Here is a 14,305-nt window from a genome sequence, read left to right as displayed (position 1 = left end):
TTAACTTGTTATATTACTTATTTGTTTTAGTTAGTTGTTTTATTTCATTGTTTTTAATTGACTTGGAAAATTTAACCTTAAAGTAATGCCACTTCCACTGAGAAGGCAAATGTGGAACATTTTATGAACTGATGGACTCAGATGAAATGTTGATTGCAAATTTTCATTGATGCACATGAATATTCATTTTGTTGGATTGCTATATTGTAAAAAAAATAGAACAAGTTGTTTTTAGGAATTGGCTTGGATTATAGCCAAGTTCTAAAAACAAAAGGAGGGTATATGTAAGGATATTTGGCGTGTTACAGTACAGAGTACAGTAATACTGCACAAGTAGCACATTTTTTTTTTGCAGCACCACCACAAGGGTGCGGTGCATTGCTATATGGGTTACCAGATTAACAAGGAAAGACAGGCCATTCAGTCAAAAACGATTTTAACATATAAGATGCAAATCTATTTTTACAGTTAAAAGCACACGTGCTCATTTAAAAATGCACACTATTTTTCACCTGAAATGCCTATATTGCTAGAGACACATTTGAAAATTAACAGCTAACCTATTAACAATTAACCTGACTAATAAAACCTTTTTTAACATAACCCACTAATAAAATGTGTTCTCCACTGCAGAATTAGGCATACTCTGAAAACCATTTAAATGCGTGTGCAGATTTTTTTCTTCTCTTCTCTGCCTGATTCTCCGTGTTTTTGTGCACAGTAACTGCAGGAAGAAGGAAGTCAGATTTGCAACAATTGCAAATGTATAAGCAAAGCTATTGTTGAAGAGTAGGAGGATGAGAGATGATGGATTTCATTGGGACACGTCATACAGAGGGCTGAGAGGAAAGTTTTAGTGGGCAGTATCAGGGAAAAAGACAGGGGACATCTTTCTGCACTATTGGGGAGAAGACCTGGCTGTGGGGCTCCTGACTGAATGCAGATTCCTGTGTCCTGCTGCAGTCGAGATTGGGGAGAGCTGAAAGAAGGACCTTTCCACTGGCTGAGGCATTCCTATCTGCAAAAGCTGAGAATTCCAGGCAATGACCCCGGTTTGAGAAGGCAAGCGTTCCTTTTTGCTGGAGTTAATCCAAGAGAGCCACATTCACAAAGAGAACAACTAAAAAGATAAGGTAATGAGAAGTGTGGGAGCTGAGTGTGTACGGTAATATGCAGTCAGTGTAGGATTCCTGTGCGTGTCTTAATCAAGTGCTAATGTTGCAATTTGAGTTCTGTTCTCCGCCACTCTCTTTGCAGAGTGTCACAGACAATGCTTTGACTGTACCATTTTATTTCTGTAAAGAATGAGATCGTTTTTAAATACAACTTTTATAATACAGAAAAATATTTGAAAACAGACGGGTGATGTTTATTGTTTACCATTACAATGCTGATGATGTGGGGAGATTTTTAAACAGTGCAATGGTCATTTTAAGACAGATGTGTGCATGTCAGAATCAGTATGAATAATTGTGAGTGACTGTAGCATAGCTTGTTGGAGGTACATGAGCCAACGGGAAGAGAGACTCTCTGAACATAGCTCCCTACCGTATATAAGGTAGTGGAAATTACCACAAGACTACCACATATAGCTCTCTGTCGTAAATAAGTCAGTGAGTTCGCCCATGGTGGCACACCAACACTATCACTGGAAAATGTGGTATTCCTAGAATGCAGGTCTGAGGTCTCTCTAGTGATCACACGAAAAATCTAAGCAAAGATAAGGGATTCTGGACATTGGGGCCACAAATAAAACAAGGGAATTATGCTCACCAAAATACCACCAACCACGTATACCAAATATGCAGGTCTGGGTGCTGAAATAATGCATGTCCATTGTATTATTGTTGCACATGGCCAAATCTGAATACAAAGAGTGATTATTGCTAAGTTATTTTTCGGTGGTAATAAAATACCGTCAGGCCCCAAATCTCCACAAAATACCCTACACTACCCACTGAGCCCACATGAGTGCACTACCAGGATTCTTATCATGGGTGAGTCACTGGGTTACTTTCTTGAGTCCTCTGTATGTGGTTGGTGGTACCCAAGATGGGGTTTGAGGTGGAAGAGCACAGAAGGAGAGACAAGGCAGGTAGCTGAGAGAGGGATATGTGGGAGGGGGTATGGGGGCGTGGGGGGCAGTGGCTGCTGGGTGAGATTGTATGCGAGTGGTAGGGCAGTAGGCGGGGCGAGGGGGCAGAATTTGGGAGAGCCAGGTTTTGAGGGCTTTCCTGAAGGCCAGGTGATCCTCTATGAGATGGAGTGTGCGAGGGAGGGAGTTCTAGAAGAATGGTGCAGGGACGGAGGAACAGGCACCTCCTAGTCTGGAGAACTTGAAAAGGGGGGACTGCCAAGAGGTGTGCACAGCCTGATCTGAGGATTCTGGTGGGGCGGTAGCGTGTGATCTTGTTTTGAAGGCATTCTGGCCCTTTCTTGTGGATGGTGTGGTGGGTAATGCACATGGCTTTGAAAGAGGCCCTTCGGCTGATAGGCAGCCGGTGAAGTATCCTGAGTGCGGGGGAGATGTGTTCTCTGGGGGAGAGTGCGAGGGGGATCCTTGCTGCAGAGTTTTGGATCCGTTGGAGCTTTCTGAGTTGATATGCAGGGGTGCCTAGGTAGACGGAGTTGGAGTGGTCTGGACGCACAAGGATGATGACCATGATTGAGGGGGCTGTATGGGGGTAGGAGAGACATGGAAAGAATTGCTTGATGGTGCAGAGATGGAAGGTGCATGACCTGGAGACTGCATTGATATGGCGGCAGAGGGTCAAGTCTGAGCTGAAGGTGCATCCTAGGTTTTTCAGTCTCCGGGCTCGTCTACCCGCCATAGAAATGATTAATGGTTTTTGGCCTCCTTGTTTTGTAATAGGCTGCCGGTGCCACATGCCAGTTGGCTTAATTATGCAGTGATCAGCAACCTTTACATTTTAATGAGGGTATCGTTTTTGTGAGGAACGTTCCCCCATGACATGTGTTCAACTGGGTTGAAAGGTCTTTTTCGCAAATTGGTTGTTTGGAAACGTCATCTTGACATCGCCTTACAGGCGATGCCCTTTTTACGGCTGTGCTTCGAAGCTGCTCACAGGCATGGAGCTTGCGCTTTAAAAAAAATAGTTTGTTGTTTTCAAAAGGGCTCACAGAGGCCAGTTGAAGAAAAACATTTTTTTTTAAATGAAAGCTACATGCCAGGGGGCCAATGGTCGCAGCTGCGTCGCCACGGGTTGCACCTGCATTGCCAGGGGTCGAGATTGCAACCCCTAGCAACCCTTAAATGACGTACATGGTTTGCTGAAATTTCAACCAGTGGAGGGAATAGGGGGTGGTTGAACAGTAGAAATGAGTATGGCGATTTTCAGGGAGGATGCAGATGAACAGAACTTTTTTCAAGGCAGTAAGGAAAGGAGGACCAGCCATGGAGGCATCTGGAATCCAGGTGGAAAGGAGCAAAGTGAGGTGCATTTTCTTAGAATTAATCACTTAAGGATCCCTGATTACTTGGCAGCCTTTTACCAGTGGTGGTCTGTCTATAATGGACGACAAGGATGTCCCTTCTATTATGAAAGAGTTGCTGCTGATTGCCATACAGTGCATTACATGACCATGAACTGACAGGGGGCTGGGAGGGCATGACAGCACCACCTAATGCCTCTTATGGAACGTGCAGAGAGAGTACTCTGAGAGAGCAGTTGTCATCCAACTACACTCCCGGTTTCATGTTTACACATAGAGAGGAGCTGTGGAAGAAGAGTTGAGCCAAAGTGGGTTGTAGAGCAGAGGGACTGGTATAGAAAAGGTAAGTTTAAATAAAGTGTGTTTGCTTGCATACGTGTGTGCGTGTGTGGGTGGTGGCAGTGACAGCTACCTTGGAATATACCTGGGTACTGAGACTCATGTCGCAAAACATGCGACACTGACAGCCACATGTTGGCTCAACTGGGCACTGAAAGCTACATAGGGGCTAAAATGGGCACTCGGTTGTGACTCTGGGGAATATCTAGGCAATGAGAGTCACATGGTGCAGAACATGCGGCACTGGTAGCCAAATGGGGGCATAATAGCAGACAATGAGAGCCTCCTACGGGCAGAACCGGGCATTAAGCTACATGGGGACCGTACTGGCTGACCACTGCAGCAATGTTGGTTCATATCTGGGCACTGAGAGCCATATTGGGGCAGAAATGAGCACTGAGAGCCATTTGGGGCAGAGCTGAACACAGAGAATCATATTTGGCAGAGTTTAGGGCACTGAGAGGCACTTGAAGCATAATATTGCACTGGGGTTGGCATTTGAGCATACCTGGGAACTGAGAGCCACATTGGGACAGAAGTGATGGCCACAGAGGGCGGAACATTGGGTTCTGACAGCCACATTGGGACAGAAGTTAGGGCCACATGCGGCAGAACATTGGATTCCGAGAACCACATTGGGGCAGAAGTGAGGCCCACATGGGGCAGAACATTTGGCGCAGAGAGCCACATTGGGGCAGAAGTGAGGCCCACATGAGGCAGAACATTGGGCGCTGAGAGCCGCATGAGGCATTCCAGGAGATTTAGACTGACATGATCCCTAGAGCTGCGTGCCAAGTGTCACATGGGGACTGAGCTGGTTACTGGATGACATCATTCAGAAGACCTGGGTACTGGGAATGGCATTAGTGCACGCAGTATAATTATAATGCTGAAGAGGTTTTTAAGCACGCACATGGGACTCGAACCTGTGTTGTTTTGCGTCGTCTTGCTTCCAAGACGAGCGCGTGGTCGCTACACTACCCGTGCGACAGAATCTCTTTAGGGGCGCGAAATGGGCCAGCACTGGGGCAACGAGCAGCCTGCACATGTGCTTTACAGTGCCAGTTCAGTGAAATGGGCGCTAAAAAGCACCCATTCCAAATCATTACATCAAACGATCTCGTACTGGCGAGCCACCAAACCTGGATCCGGAATTGCACCGAGTCCCTTCGGTTTCCCTCGCTGAGCTCGCTCGATTCCGTTCGGTGAAAACCTTTCCACCCGACTTCAGTGGCATCGATAAAACGAGTGCCGTTAATGAATCCGGGCATTTTAACAAATATTCCCGAAGCAAAGAGAATTCTGATTGCTCTGTGCGATACACGCATTTTCAATTGATTGTATCGTCTTCAGAACATCGCAATATTAAATGTCAATTATAGATTTAAAAAATCACCAATTAGTATCAAGCATAGAGGCGTATCATCCAAGTACCGGTATTATTGCCTTTAGATAATTTAAATTGCAGCGTTTTCCCTCTGATAAGTGGCAACGCGGCGCATCTCCCAGTCCTCTTTCTAGTTCAGAGCATGTCATGTTCAAACAGGGTGGAAGGTATTGATCGTGTGCCCCTAATTAGGTTGGGGCTGCCCTAAGCCCCGGGGCATTCCCAGAGAGGCCACTTTGCAGAACCCAGGCCTGTTCCTTACCCACATAGAAAACGATAGTGCGGCGCTCAGCCAATAGAAAGGAGGTCACTCGCCTACATTGTAATCGTCAGAGATCCGGCCACATGCGTGCCAGGATTGGTGCGCCCTGTGCGGGCTCCTTATCTGATCAAGGGCACTCGCCTGAACTTGGACAGCGAAAAGCAGTAGCTGAAAGGCAGACAGTGGTTTTGAAGAGCAGGCCGCGAGTGGGCGGGGCTTGGGAGATAAGGCTTGACAAAGAGGCGAATGGCGCGCAGAAGGGCCCTGCGCTGGTTACATTGCAGGGCATGTGTACAGGGGCACAACGATGGGCAGATTGAGCTTTAGTCCCCGAGCACCAGACATTTTGGCCTATGTTGACTTGACCTGGCCCTGGGACGCACAGAATAATGTACAGCGTGTCATTGTTAGCACCGGCATTCGTATGCATACATTTTTAGGCAATTGAAATGGTGATGGCATGTCAATACTATGATTGGTAGGGACAGGAGACAGCTCATTCTTGCAGCGGTCCTTAAGCCGGCCTCTTTTTTTGGTCCTGGCAAAGCGGGCAACTCTGCGGGGCGCAATTGACCCGTGGGCCGCAATAGCCATGAGAGATGACATTTCCCAGGTGGGGGGCGGGGCACATATGTGCGATTGCCGTGGCAGAGACGCAATTACCCTGTGGCGAGTCGTGGCAGCAGGTGCTGCCTCTGCCACTTCTCCGCAGCATAGTTACGTGGAACTGCATAACATTACCTGGGTCAGAGGCTCTCTGAGCCCGGGCAACCACTTTTGGAAGTTTTGCGCACCTCTCACTGGTGGCCGCCTTTGTCCTCTAGTATGCTGCATGGGAGAGAGATATCGTTAGTCCTAAAATTCTTGGCTCTGGTTGTAGTAGAGTCTAAAGTGAAGTGTCCTCATTAAAGGCCGAAGCAGCGCAGCCTCAGCACAGTCTGTTGTCAATATTCATCATGATGTGAGAGTAAATCCAGGGGTTCAGGAGAATGTGAAAAGCTGTCAGAATGATCTCAGAGAGGGGATCCTGCCAGAGCGGAAGGGTAGGGGTGGGGCACTGACCATGCTGAGAGGGAGAAAGAAGATTTGGGAATGAGAGTCCTACAGCGCTGCTAGAAATTCCTGGCACATAAGCCGTGTTAGCGCCATAGTAAGTGAAGTCCTGGCCACCCCAGACCCCCAAAAGCTTTTTAGGTCTTGAGCCCTGTTGATTTCATTAACACATGAAGACCTTTGAAACTGCTTACTCTCACTGCCTCATAGCTGTTCTGGTAAATAGGGTCTGCTTCGGTCACACTACACTTTGCCCTGTCTGCCCTGGGCCCAATCCCTGCCCTGCCATCATTGAAACCTGCGGTCACAGCAGTAGACATTCTGTAGGTATGTAGTTTCAAATAATAAAGGCATTGCTTGGAGATCCATTCAATATAATCCTCCTTTCTGTGCATTGTTTATTGGGTGTCTCTTGTAGAGAATCCTTCCCTGCCTATAGATATAATTTCCTAAAGCTATTTCTGTGTTGGGCACTGGGCATGCTCACACTGAGACCCAGCCCCTCCTCCTCTAAAATTCCCCAGAAACAAGAAGCAAAAGAGCCATTGTACCCTATTTGAGGGGCTGATGTTGCAGCCATTTTATACTCGCATCCAAACACTTAAACTGTCCGAATGAGTATATATGGGTCATGGTTACAAGCATTTTAATGTTAGGGTGAGTGTTGTGAACAGTGATTTGAGCACCAACCCATGTGTAGGTTATGTGTTTGGAGATACACATACAACCCTTTTATTGCAGATTTGTTGATCAAATATAGAGATCCCTGATCACTGCTATATTCCTGAAATGCTCTGTGATTTAATGCAAAGCAGACAGGAACACTCATTGGTGCTATTTGTCCCCCTTTCCCACTCTCAGAGGTATTTTGAAAGAGTACAATAGGAGTGTACCAGACTATCCATCTTGGAATTATTACCTTCTATAAGAAAATAATTCATATGGTTAGTCTAGAATTGCCCCTTGCAAAATACAAGTGAGGGGGCACCAACAGAACTCCTGCAACACAGGGCCGGCGGTCACTGGGACCTCAGAATCCAGCAGGCTGGTCACACTGCAGTGTGCCAGTATGGATAGTTAGGAACTGCATTCAGGCAAAGCCTTTCCTAATACCAGGTGACAGAATAACCATTTAATTGAGCAGCAACAGCTGTGTTATCATATTAGATTTCTTCTGTAAAGTTCTTAAATTACAGTGCAATAAAACTAGCTTCATTTGTATAAAAATGAGTTATTCATATTGAAGAGTTTCGCCCTGGGCACCAAGTTGGCTAGTAACTGCCCTGTCCATACACGTGTGGTTTCAGATGTGAAGAAGAGAGATAACTGCTTGCAACATTGAATCTGCACCAGATTAGTCTCATTATAATGTGTAAAGAAGTGAGCTGCCCCCACACAAGTAAGTTTGCCCCCCCCCCAGGCTCTGAAGTCTGCCCCGCTCCCAACATTTGAAAGGTTAGCCCCACCTTGAAATGTCAGCCTAGGCGCACCCCTGCATGTGTATGCAGCTGCCTAGAATGCCACAAGCACAGCTTCTCAGGAGATACAACATTGCCCATGCAAACAACTAAGCTAATCTGACCCCCATCACTAGAGTCTGGTAGCCACTACAAATGTACTTTGCCTGAGGCTGCATACATCCTTACACTAGTGCACTGTGATATTCACATGCCTCAGGCTTCCATGAATAAGTGGCATGCAGGCCTATAAGAAAGCATGTGAAAGTCTGATTGTTCGGGGGTTCTGATCAACAGGAACAGCAGGGGTGAACGAGTGATATGCCAGGCCCTGGCCTGGTTTTACCTTCTCTCAGGCTTCCAGGGAGGGTGTAGTTGGACACACTAATCTCAAAACGGCTAAATCCACACTATGGGATACACAACCTTCGTACTGCATGGAGAAAGACTTGTATTCTACAAAAATAAGTTATGTAACACAAATGCCTATATAAATGGGTATCCAATCAAGCAATTAAATAATTCCATGTACAGAAAATATAAATTGTATTAATCACACTAAAGAAAATCACATTTATTTTATTTTTTATTTATTCTTGGTTTAACTGCTCTTTGCAGTTTTACAAGTTTCATGTTATCTTTGGTTATCTGTCTTTGTTTCTTTTCTTTGATGAGGAGCCTCACTATCTATGATTGTTCTTAAAATTCACACTTTTAAGAACAATCATAAAAATTATCCTGTCATATAAAACATGTATATACCTAAAAAAGCAACAACACAAGTAAACCCATATAAGTGGGTCCTAATCATGTAGTAAAACCTAGGTCATAGAGTACCAAGTATAAGTAAGTGGATGGAGAATGTAGACACATCAGTCAAAGGTTGCTTTTGTACATGCTTTTTCATGTACTCAATAACACGTGTCAAATTTGTCACGTGTTATTGAGTACATTAAAAAGCATGTACAGAAGCAAGCTTTGACTGATGTGTCTACATTCTCCATCCACTTACTTATACTTGATACCAAGATAAACCGCACAGGAAGTGGACAACCATGAACTGCCAGCGCCAACTACCAACAAGGCTTGTCACCTCACCCAGTACCTATCCATTATAACATAAGGCCCGATCCAGATGTTGATTTGCCTAATAGATTTACGTCTTTATAAAAACCAATTGGCAGCAAGAGCATTACATTAAAAAAGTGCTCTGGTGCTTTTGCCGTTCACCAATAAAGCCTGTGGACCTTCAGTGTCGCTAAGGATATCATTTCCTGTGCTTTCACAGTAGCTCACTTTGGTTTGGTCAGAAAAGCCTCTAAGAAGGCTGTCCATCCCTTGAAATTACGTTGAGTAAAAGAGCTGTAGCCTTTGTTTTTATGTTTTTATGGACAGTCTAAAGCTGGAGTCTGCAACCTGCGGCTCTGGAGAGGTTTTGAACTTCAACTCCCATGATCCCATACCATTGGCTATGCTTACTGAGGCAGAAGGGAGACGCAGTCTATATCATTCTTGATATTTTTAATTGATTGCTTTTTTATGGTCTTTGGTTTTATGTATCAGCTTTCTTATCTCCCGCCACGTGCCATTAAATACAATGTCGCACACATTTTAATTTAGGTGATCTTCAAAAAATACCTTTTCATTTTGATGAATTAAACAAAATGGGCCTTATTCATGGAATTTTTAGCGCGGTGCAAAGTGACTTTGCACTGGTGCAAAGTCACAATGCACTGCCAAGAAGCACCCTGATTCACAGCGGTGCAAAGTGTATTTTTGCAGCACTACAAAAGTACTCTGCACCGTGAATTAGGCCCATTTACCACGGTGCAGAGTACTTTTGCAGTGCACAGTGACTTTACACTGAATACACTTTGTACCACTGTGTGAATCAGGGTGTTTGTTGGCAGTGCAACGTGACTTGGCACCGTGATAAAAATTCCAAGAATCAGGCCCTATGTGTATCTCTGTGTTTGAGCTGCTACAGCTGTGCTGAAATGCCGTCATTTACATTTCTGGTGAGAACCCTCACTTGACTTTAGGCCCAAGACCATGCATGTTCTACCAGACTTCCTAGTCAGAGCAACGTGCTTAAGACATTGCGATAGACTGGAATAACGTTCCAACAGGGGCCTTTATGCGCCAAAATAGGACCCCGGCCTGTAGGGGATCTGAATTGCACAGAGACCGTCATGCATGCGTGCAGTGCAATTGTTAAAATAGGCATGCTTGCAAGTCTGGGATCCAGCGGCTTCACTGGTGTAGCTGTACACACAATTGCTAGTGAATGTTTGAGTTGGAAGCTTTTTTAAGGTTTTGGTTAGGAGACGCACAGGAAGTAAAGGCTTCTGTCTAAACAGTCGTTCAATTCCAGCCCACCCTCTGCGCGCACTGAGTGCGGATTAGAACAGAGCCCAATCCTTTACAGGCAGTCAGACTTCTAAAGATGGCGGCGGGAATGACGCTTTCCCAGTTCAGACCTACTCATGACTGTGCCGCACGAGGTTCATTGGCAAGACACTGTTGCCGGCTAATGTGTGTACTGTAAAAATCTGTGGACAACGTGTGGGTCTCACGTTTGGACCCCCGTGGCGCATCTCAGCGTTCCCAAAATTGAAAACGGGAGCAACTGTTTTCTGGAGTAATTAAAGCACCAGTTATCAGCACTTTGAATAAAATAATTAACCTTATTAAAACAGCTTACAATGGAGGGATTTGGACCAGTAGACATGGCGATGTATGTCTTCTTAAACTTTAACCAAACATCTTAGTCAAGTGCTTATCCATGTGTTCAGATATATGTAGGTCGGTTGCTTACCTGCCAGGATAAGGTTTGTGAGTGGGGTCGAAGAAGTTTGGCAAAGTGTGTTTAACAGGTGGCCTTATCTTTACACAGTGAAATGATAAACCCTCTACAACACAAGCCACTCATGAACTTCATATACATCAGTTCTCCCCGTGACTCCGTGAGACAACACGTTGCGCAATTCTGATGAACCTTTTTCCATCTGTGATAGTCTCCTGCCATTCGGATTGGGCCTTCGAGAGGTTGCAGACAATGCTATGTCATACCTCTTAATCTGTTGGCACTCTGAGGAGGCCATCACGTCGCTCCTCGTGCCACCTGACTCACTAGACGCCCTCAGCCACTCTCCTCCCTGCCACCCGGTACAGCTGTAGCCCCCTTGTATCTCCCCCGCTGTATATCTGTACCGTTGTTAGCTCTGAACAGCGCTCCGTTATGCATCTGTACTGTTGTATACCTCTGTAAGGCGCTCCGTTGTGCATCTGTACTGGTGTATCCCTCTGTAAGGAGCTCCGTTGTGCATCTGTACTGTTGTATACCTCTGTAAGGCGCTCCGTTGTGCATCTGTACTGTTGTATACCTCTGTAAGGCGCTCCGTTGTGCATCTGTACTGTTGTATACCTCTGTAAGGCGCTCCGTTGTGCATCTGTACTGTTGTATACCTCTGTAAGGTGCTCCGTTGTGCATCTGTACTGTTGTACACCTCTGTAAGGCGCTCCGTTGTTTCTCCAAGCCATGTATGCACTCAATAAATACAATAATAATAATAATTATTGAACCAATTGGAGAGGTTTTGATTTTTGAGAGGGTGAAAATGAGTCCAAGGAAGGGGAGTTGAAAGGCATTACTAAATGTTATTTGGTAAGCTCAGTACTGAACCCTGCTGACCTTTCTTCCGCTTTTCTTTTCCAGGGCAGAGTACTATTTTACTGCACAGACCGTCTCTACATCCCGGTGACCTTTGCCGGGATTAACAACTACTTACAGATCCCAGCAATTCCGAGACGGACCAAGATATCAGTGGGGTTCAAATTCAGGACCTGGGACACAGTTGGTTTGCTTGTTTTTTCTAGGTTTGTTGACAAACTGGGCTACCTAGAGATGACCTTGAGTGAAGGGCAGATCAACGTGACCATAGCGCAGAAAGACAGAAAAAATCTGGAGTTTGCGGCAGGTGCGTAGCGTGGCAGGAGAAACCATCACAGAACAAGGCACCATATTCATTGGGTTCTATGTCATTTCACCGATGGGTGAAATTTCCATGGGTTTTTTTTCTGAGTATTTTTGTAACAGAAAAATTAATCGAAATTGATTATTCTTTTTTTTTGGGGTGTTTGCCCCCCAAACCCCCATTCCCTATTATTTTGTACCTATTCCCGACCACCCCACCCCATATATATACTTTTCTAACCCCCCTTAACATTTCAATGAGTTTATTCCTAAAAAAATACTCATCAAAAAACCCATTGAATTTTCATCCCTTGATGAAAGAACGTTATACCATTAATTGTGCATGTGAAAGAAAGTTATTGGATTAAGTTCCAACAAATTGCATGAGGATTTGTGGAGTATTTCAGTCAAACAGCATAAAAAGATGAAACAACAGAGGAAAGTTGTGTTTTAATCAAAGTCTCCCCCTTGACTAAGTTAACTTTTCCAAAGCAAGTTTAAACTTGGCCATTCCAAGAGGCTGGTGTGAGCAGAAGTGGGGGATTATGTTTACAGATTTTAAATCCATGTTTGTTTCACTGCAAGCAATGAGCTGGAGGAATACACCCAGAAGGTTTACAAATTTGGCTCCCAAATACAGTCTCCCCAGGGTTGCAGGATATAACCATATCTTGCACACAACGTCCATTTAGATTCACTTGGCAGATTCTCAAATTTGAATGCAAATTCAAAAAGTGCAGAGATGTCACTTTTCACATTTGCTTTGATTGTAGAAATACCCAGATCACCTTAACCACAAAGGTGCCCTGCGCATTTCTTGAGGGTTGTGCAGCAGCACAAAATATGCACTGGGCTGGTCACCCCCCTTACATATATTAGTGTTAGGCACACCCTCCCAACACTAATGTATGCCACCAACATGTGCGCTGAAAGCACATTTTACAGTGAAGACCCCTTAAAAGGCCTGTCACATTGAAATGCAAACAAAAAAGAAAGCGGGACAGCAGTGGTTCATACAGATGCTTTTCCACTTCAATTAAAGCATCAGAAGAACAGGATTAACCCTGTCATGCCATATGCATCCCCTGCACCTGTTGCAAGTAGGCACAGGGGGGTGCTTTTTTTGCAGAGCATTTTAAAGCACCTTCGATTTCTGGATATGAAATGCGCTTCGAAATGGGAAGAAATGCCCCCTTTGCACCTCTTTAAAATGCGCAGAAACTCCTCCTTTGCACAAATGCACTTATCGGATAGAAGAAGACATCTGAATATGCACATCTAAAATGCGCCCATCCAAATGACCTTTGAGTATATGGCACATCTTGTTTTGACACAAATGATGAGATGCAGTGCAAATGTATTATTTGTGGATTCCCGAAAAACATAGAGTGGAATGAATCTCTGAGGGCTGTTTTTGGAGGCTGCTTAAAGCCATTTGAGAGGAGACTTTTCTTAGGAGTTCTGGTAACATAGAACCACCTGTAAATTCAGAGAAAGTGAGTTTTGGTGTGATAAATTAATACTATATGAAATTGTTCATTGTTTTTGTAATAAATACAATATTGTTGTTGAAGACATTAAATGTCTATCCCTTAGCAGAGACAACTTGCCCAGAAAAAACAATGAATGAAAAATAATTATAATAAATATATTTTCAAAAGAATACATTTGTGCACTTAAAATGCTTCATAAATATTTTCAAGTCTCATTAAGAAACAAGGAGAAATTCATAGATGTGCAACAAGAAATATGATGAATGATACAAAGAAAATTGCAGACAATGGTCAACCAATTCTTTTAATCCAAATTAGATATCTGTATATTTCTGCTGTTCTCAGCAAAGGAGCAGCATTTCAATTTCCATGGGACAATCGAATCCCACCCTACGGTTAAACAAGGGCAACCTTGTTTCGCGCCTTGAAACACTTGTGTATAGGCGCGTTATAAATGCCATATCATATCATATCATATCATATCATAACCTTTAGAAATGAGAGTAACCTTTACAAACAGTCAGTCTTCAAGTCAAAACCACTAATACACCACAGGAATCTACTAAGGATAAACCTGACAACTGTCGCAAAACCTCCCATGATCCACTGGAACCACAGTGGAGAAACACGTGTAGAGGTTTAAAAAAGGTTTTGTTAGAGGTCACCAACAAACTGTTGATACTTACTAAGTGGTGACAATTAGATGTTAACACAGGTCACAAACAGAAGCTGTTACTTTTTAAGACTAAGCAATCCACAATTTGGAATTCAAGATGTTTTGAGAATTAAATCGATTTGAATCAACCTTAAAATAGAAAGAGTCTTTTTCACTAATTTGCAAGCTGGCACATATTGGATGACCCTTCTAAGCAATAAATATGACGA

The 14,305-nt window shown here is 44.2% G+C and overlaps 1 protein-coding gene across 1 annotated transcript in view; it reads left to right on the top strand.

Moving 5' to 3' along the window:
• The window catches only part of CNTNAP1 (contactin associated protein 1), a 419,356-nt gene that overhangs the window by 234,162 nt on the left and 170,889 nt on the right, over positions 1–14,305 (top strand). Inside the window, exon 8 of the mRNA XM_069634419.1 lies at positions 11,670–11,931. Coding sequence (XP_069490520.1) covers positions 11,670–11,931 — 262 coding nt within the window. The remainder of the gene's footprint in view (positions 1–11,669; positions 11,932–14,305) is intronic.

This window comes from Ambystoma mexicanum, chromosome 13 (assembly GCF_040938575.1).
Source record: "Ambystoma mexicanum isolate Mex_15411 chromosome 13, UKY_AmexF1_1, whole genome shotgun sequence".
Classification (NCBI taxonomy): Eukaryota; Metazoa; Chordata; class Amphibia; order Caudata; family Ambystomatidae; genus Ambystoma; species Ambystoma mexicanum.
Note: the sequence above shows the minus strand (reverse complement) of the source record. Positions and strands in the feature narration are given on the sequence as shown.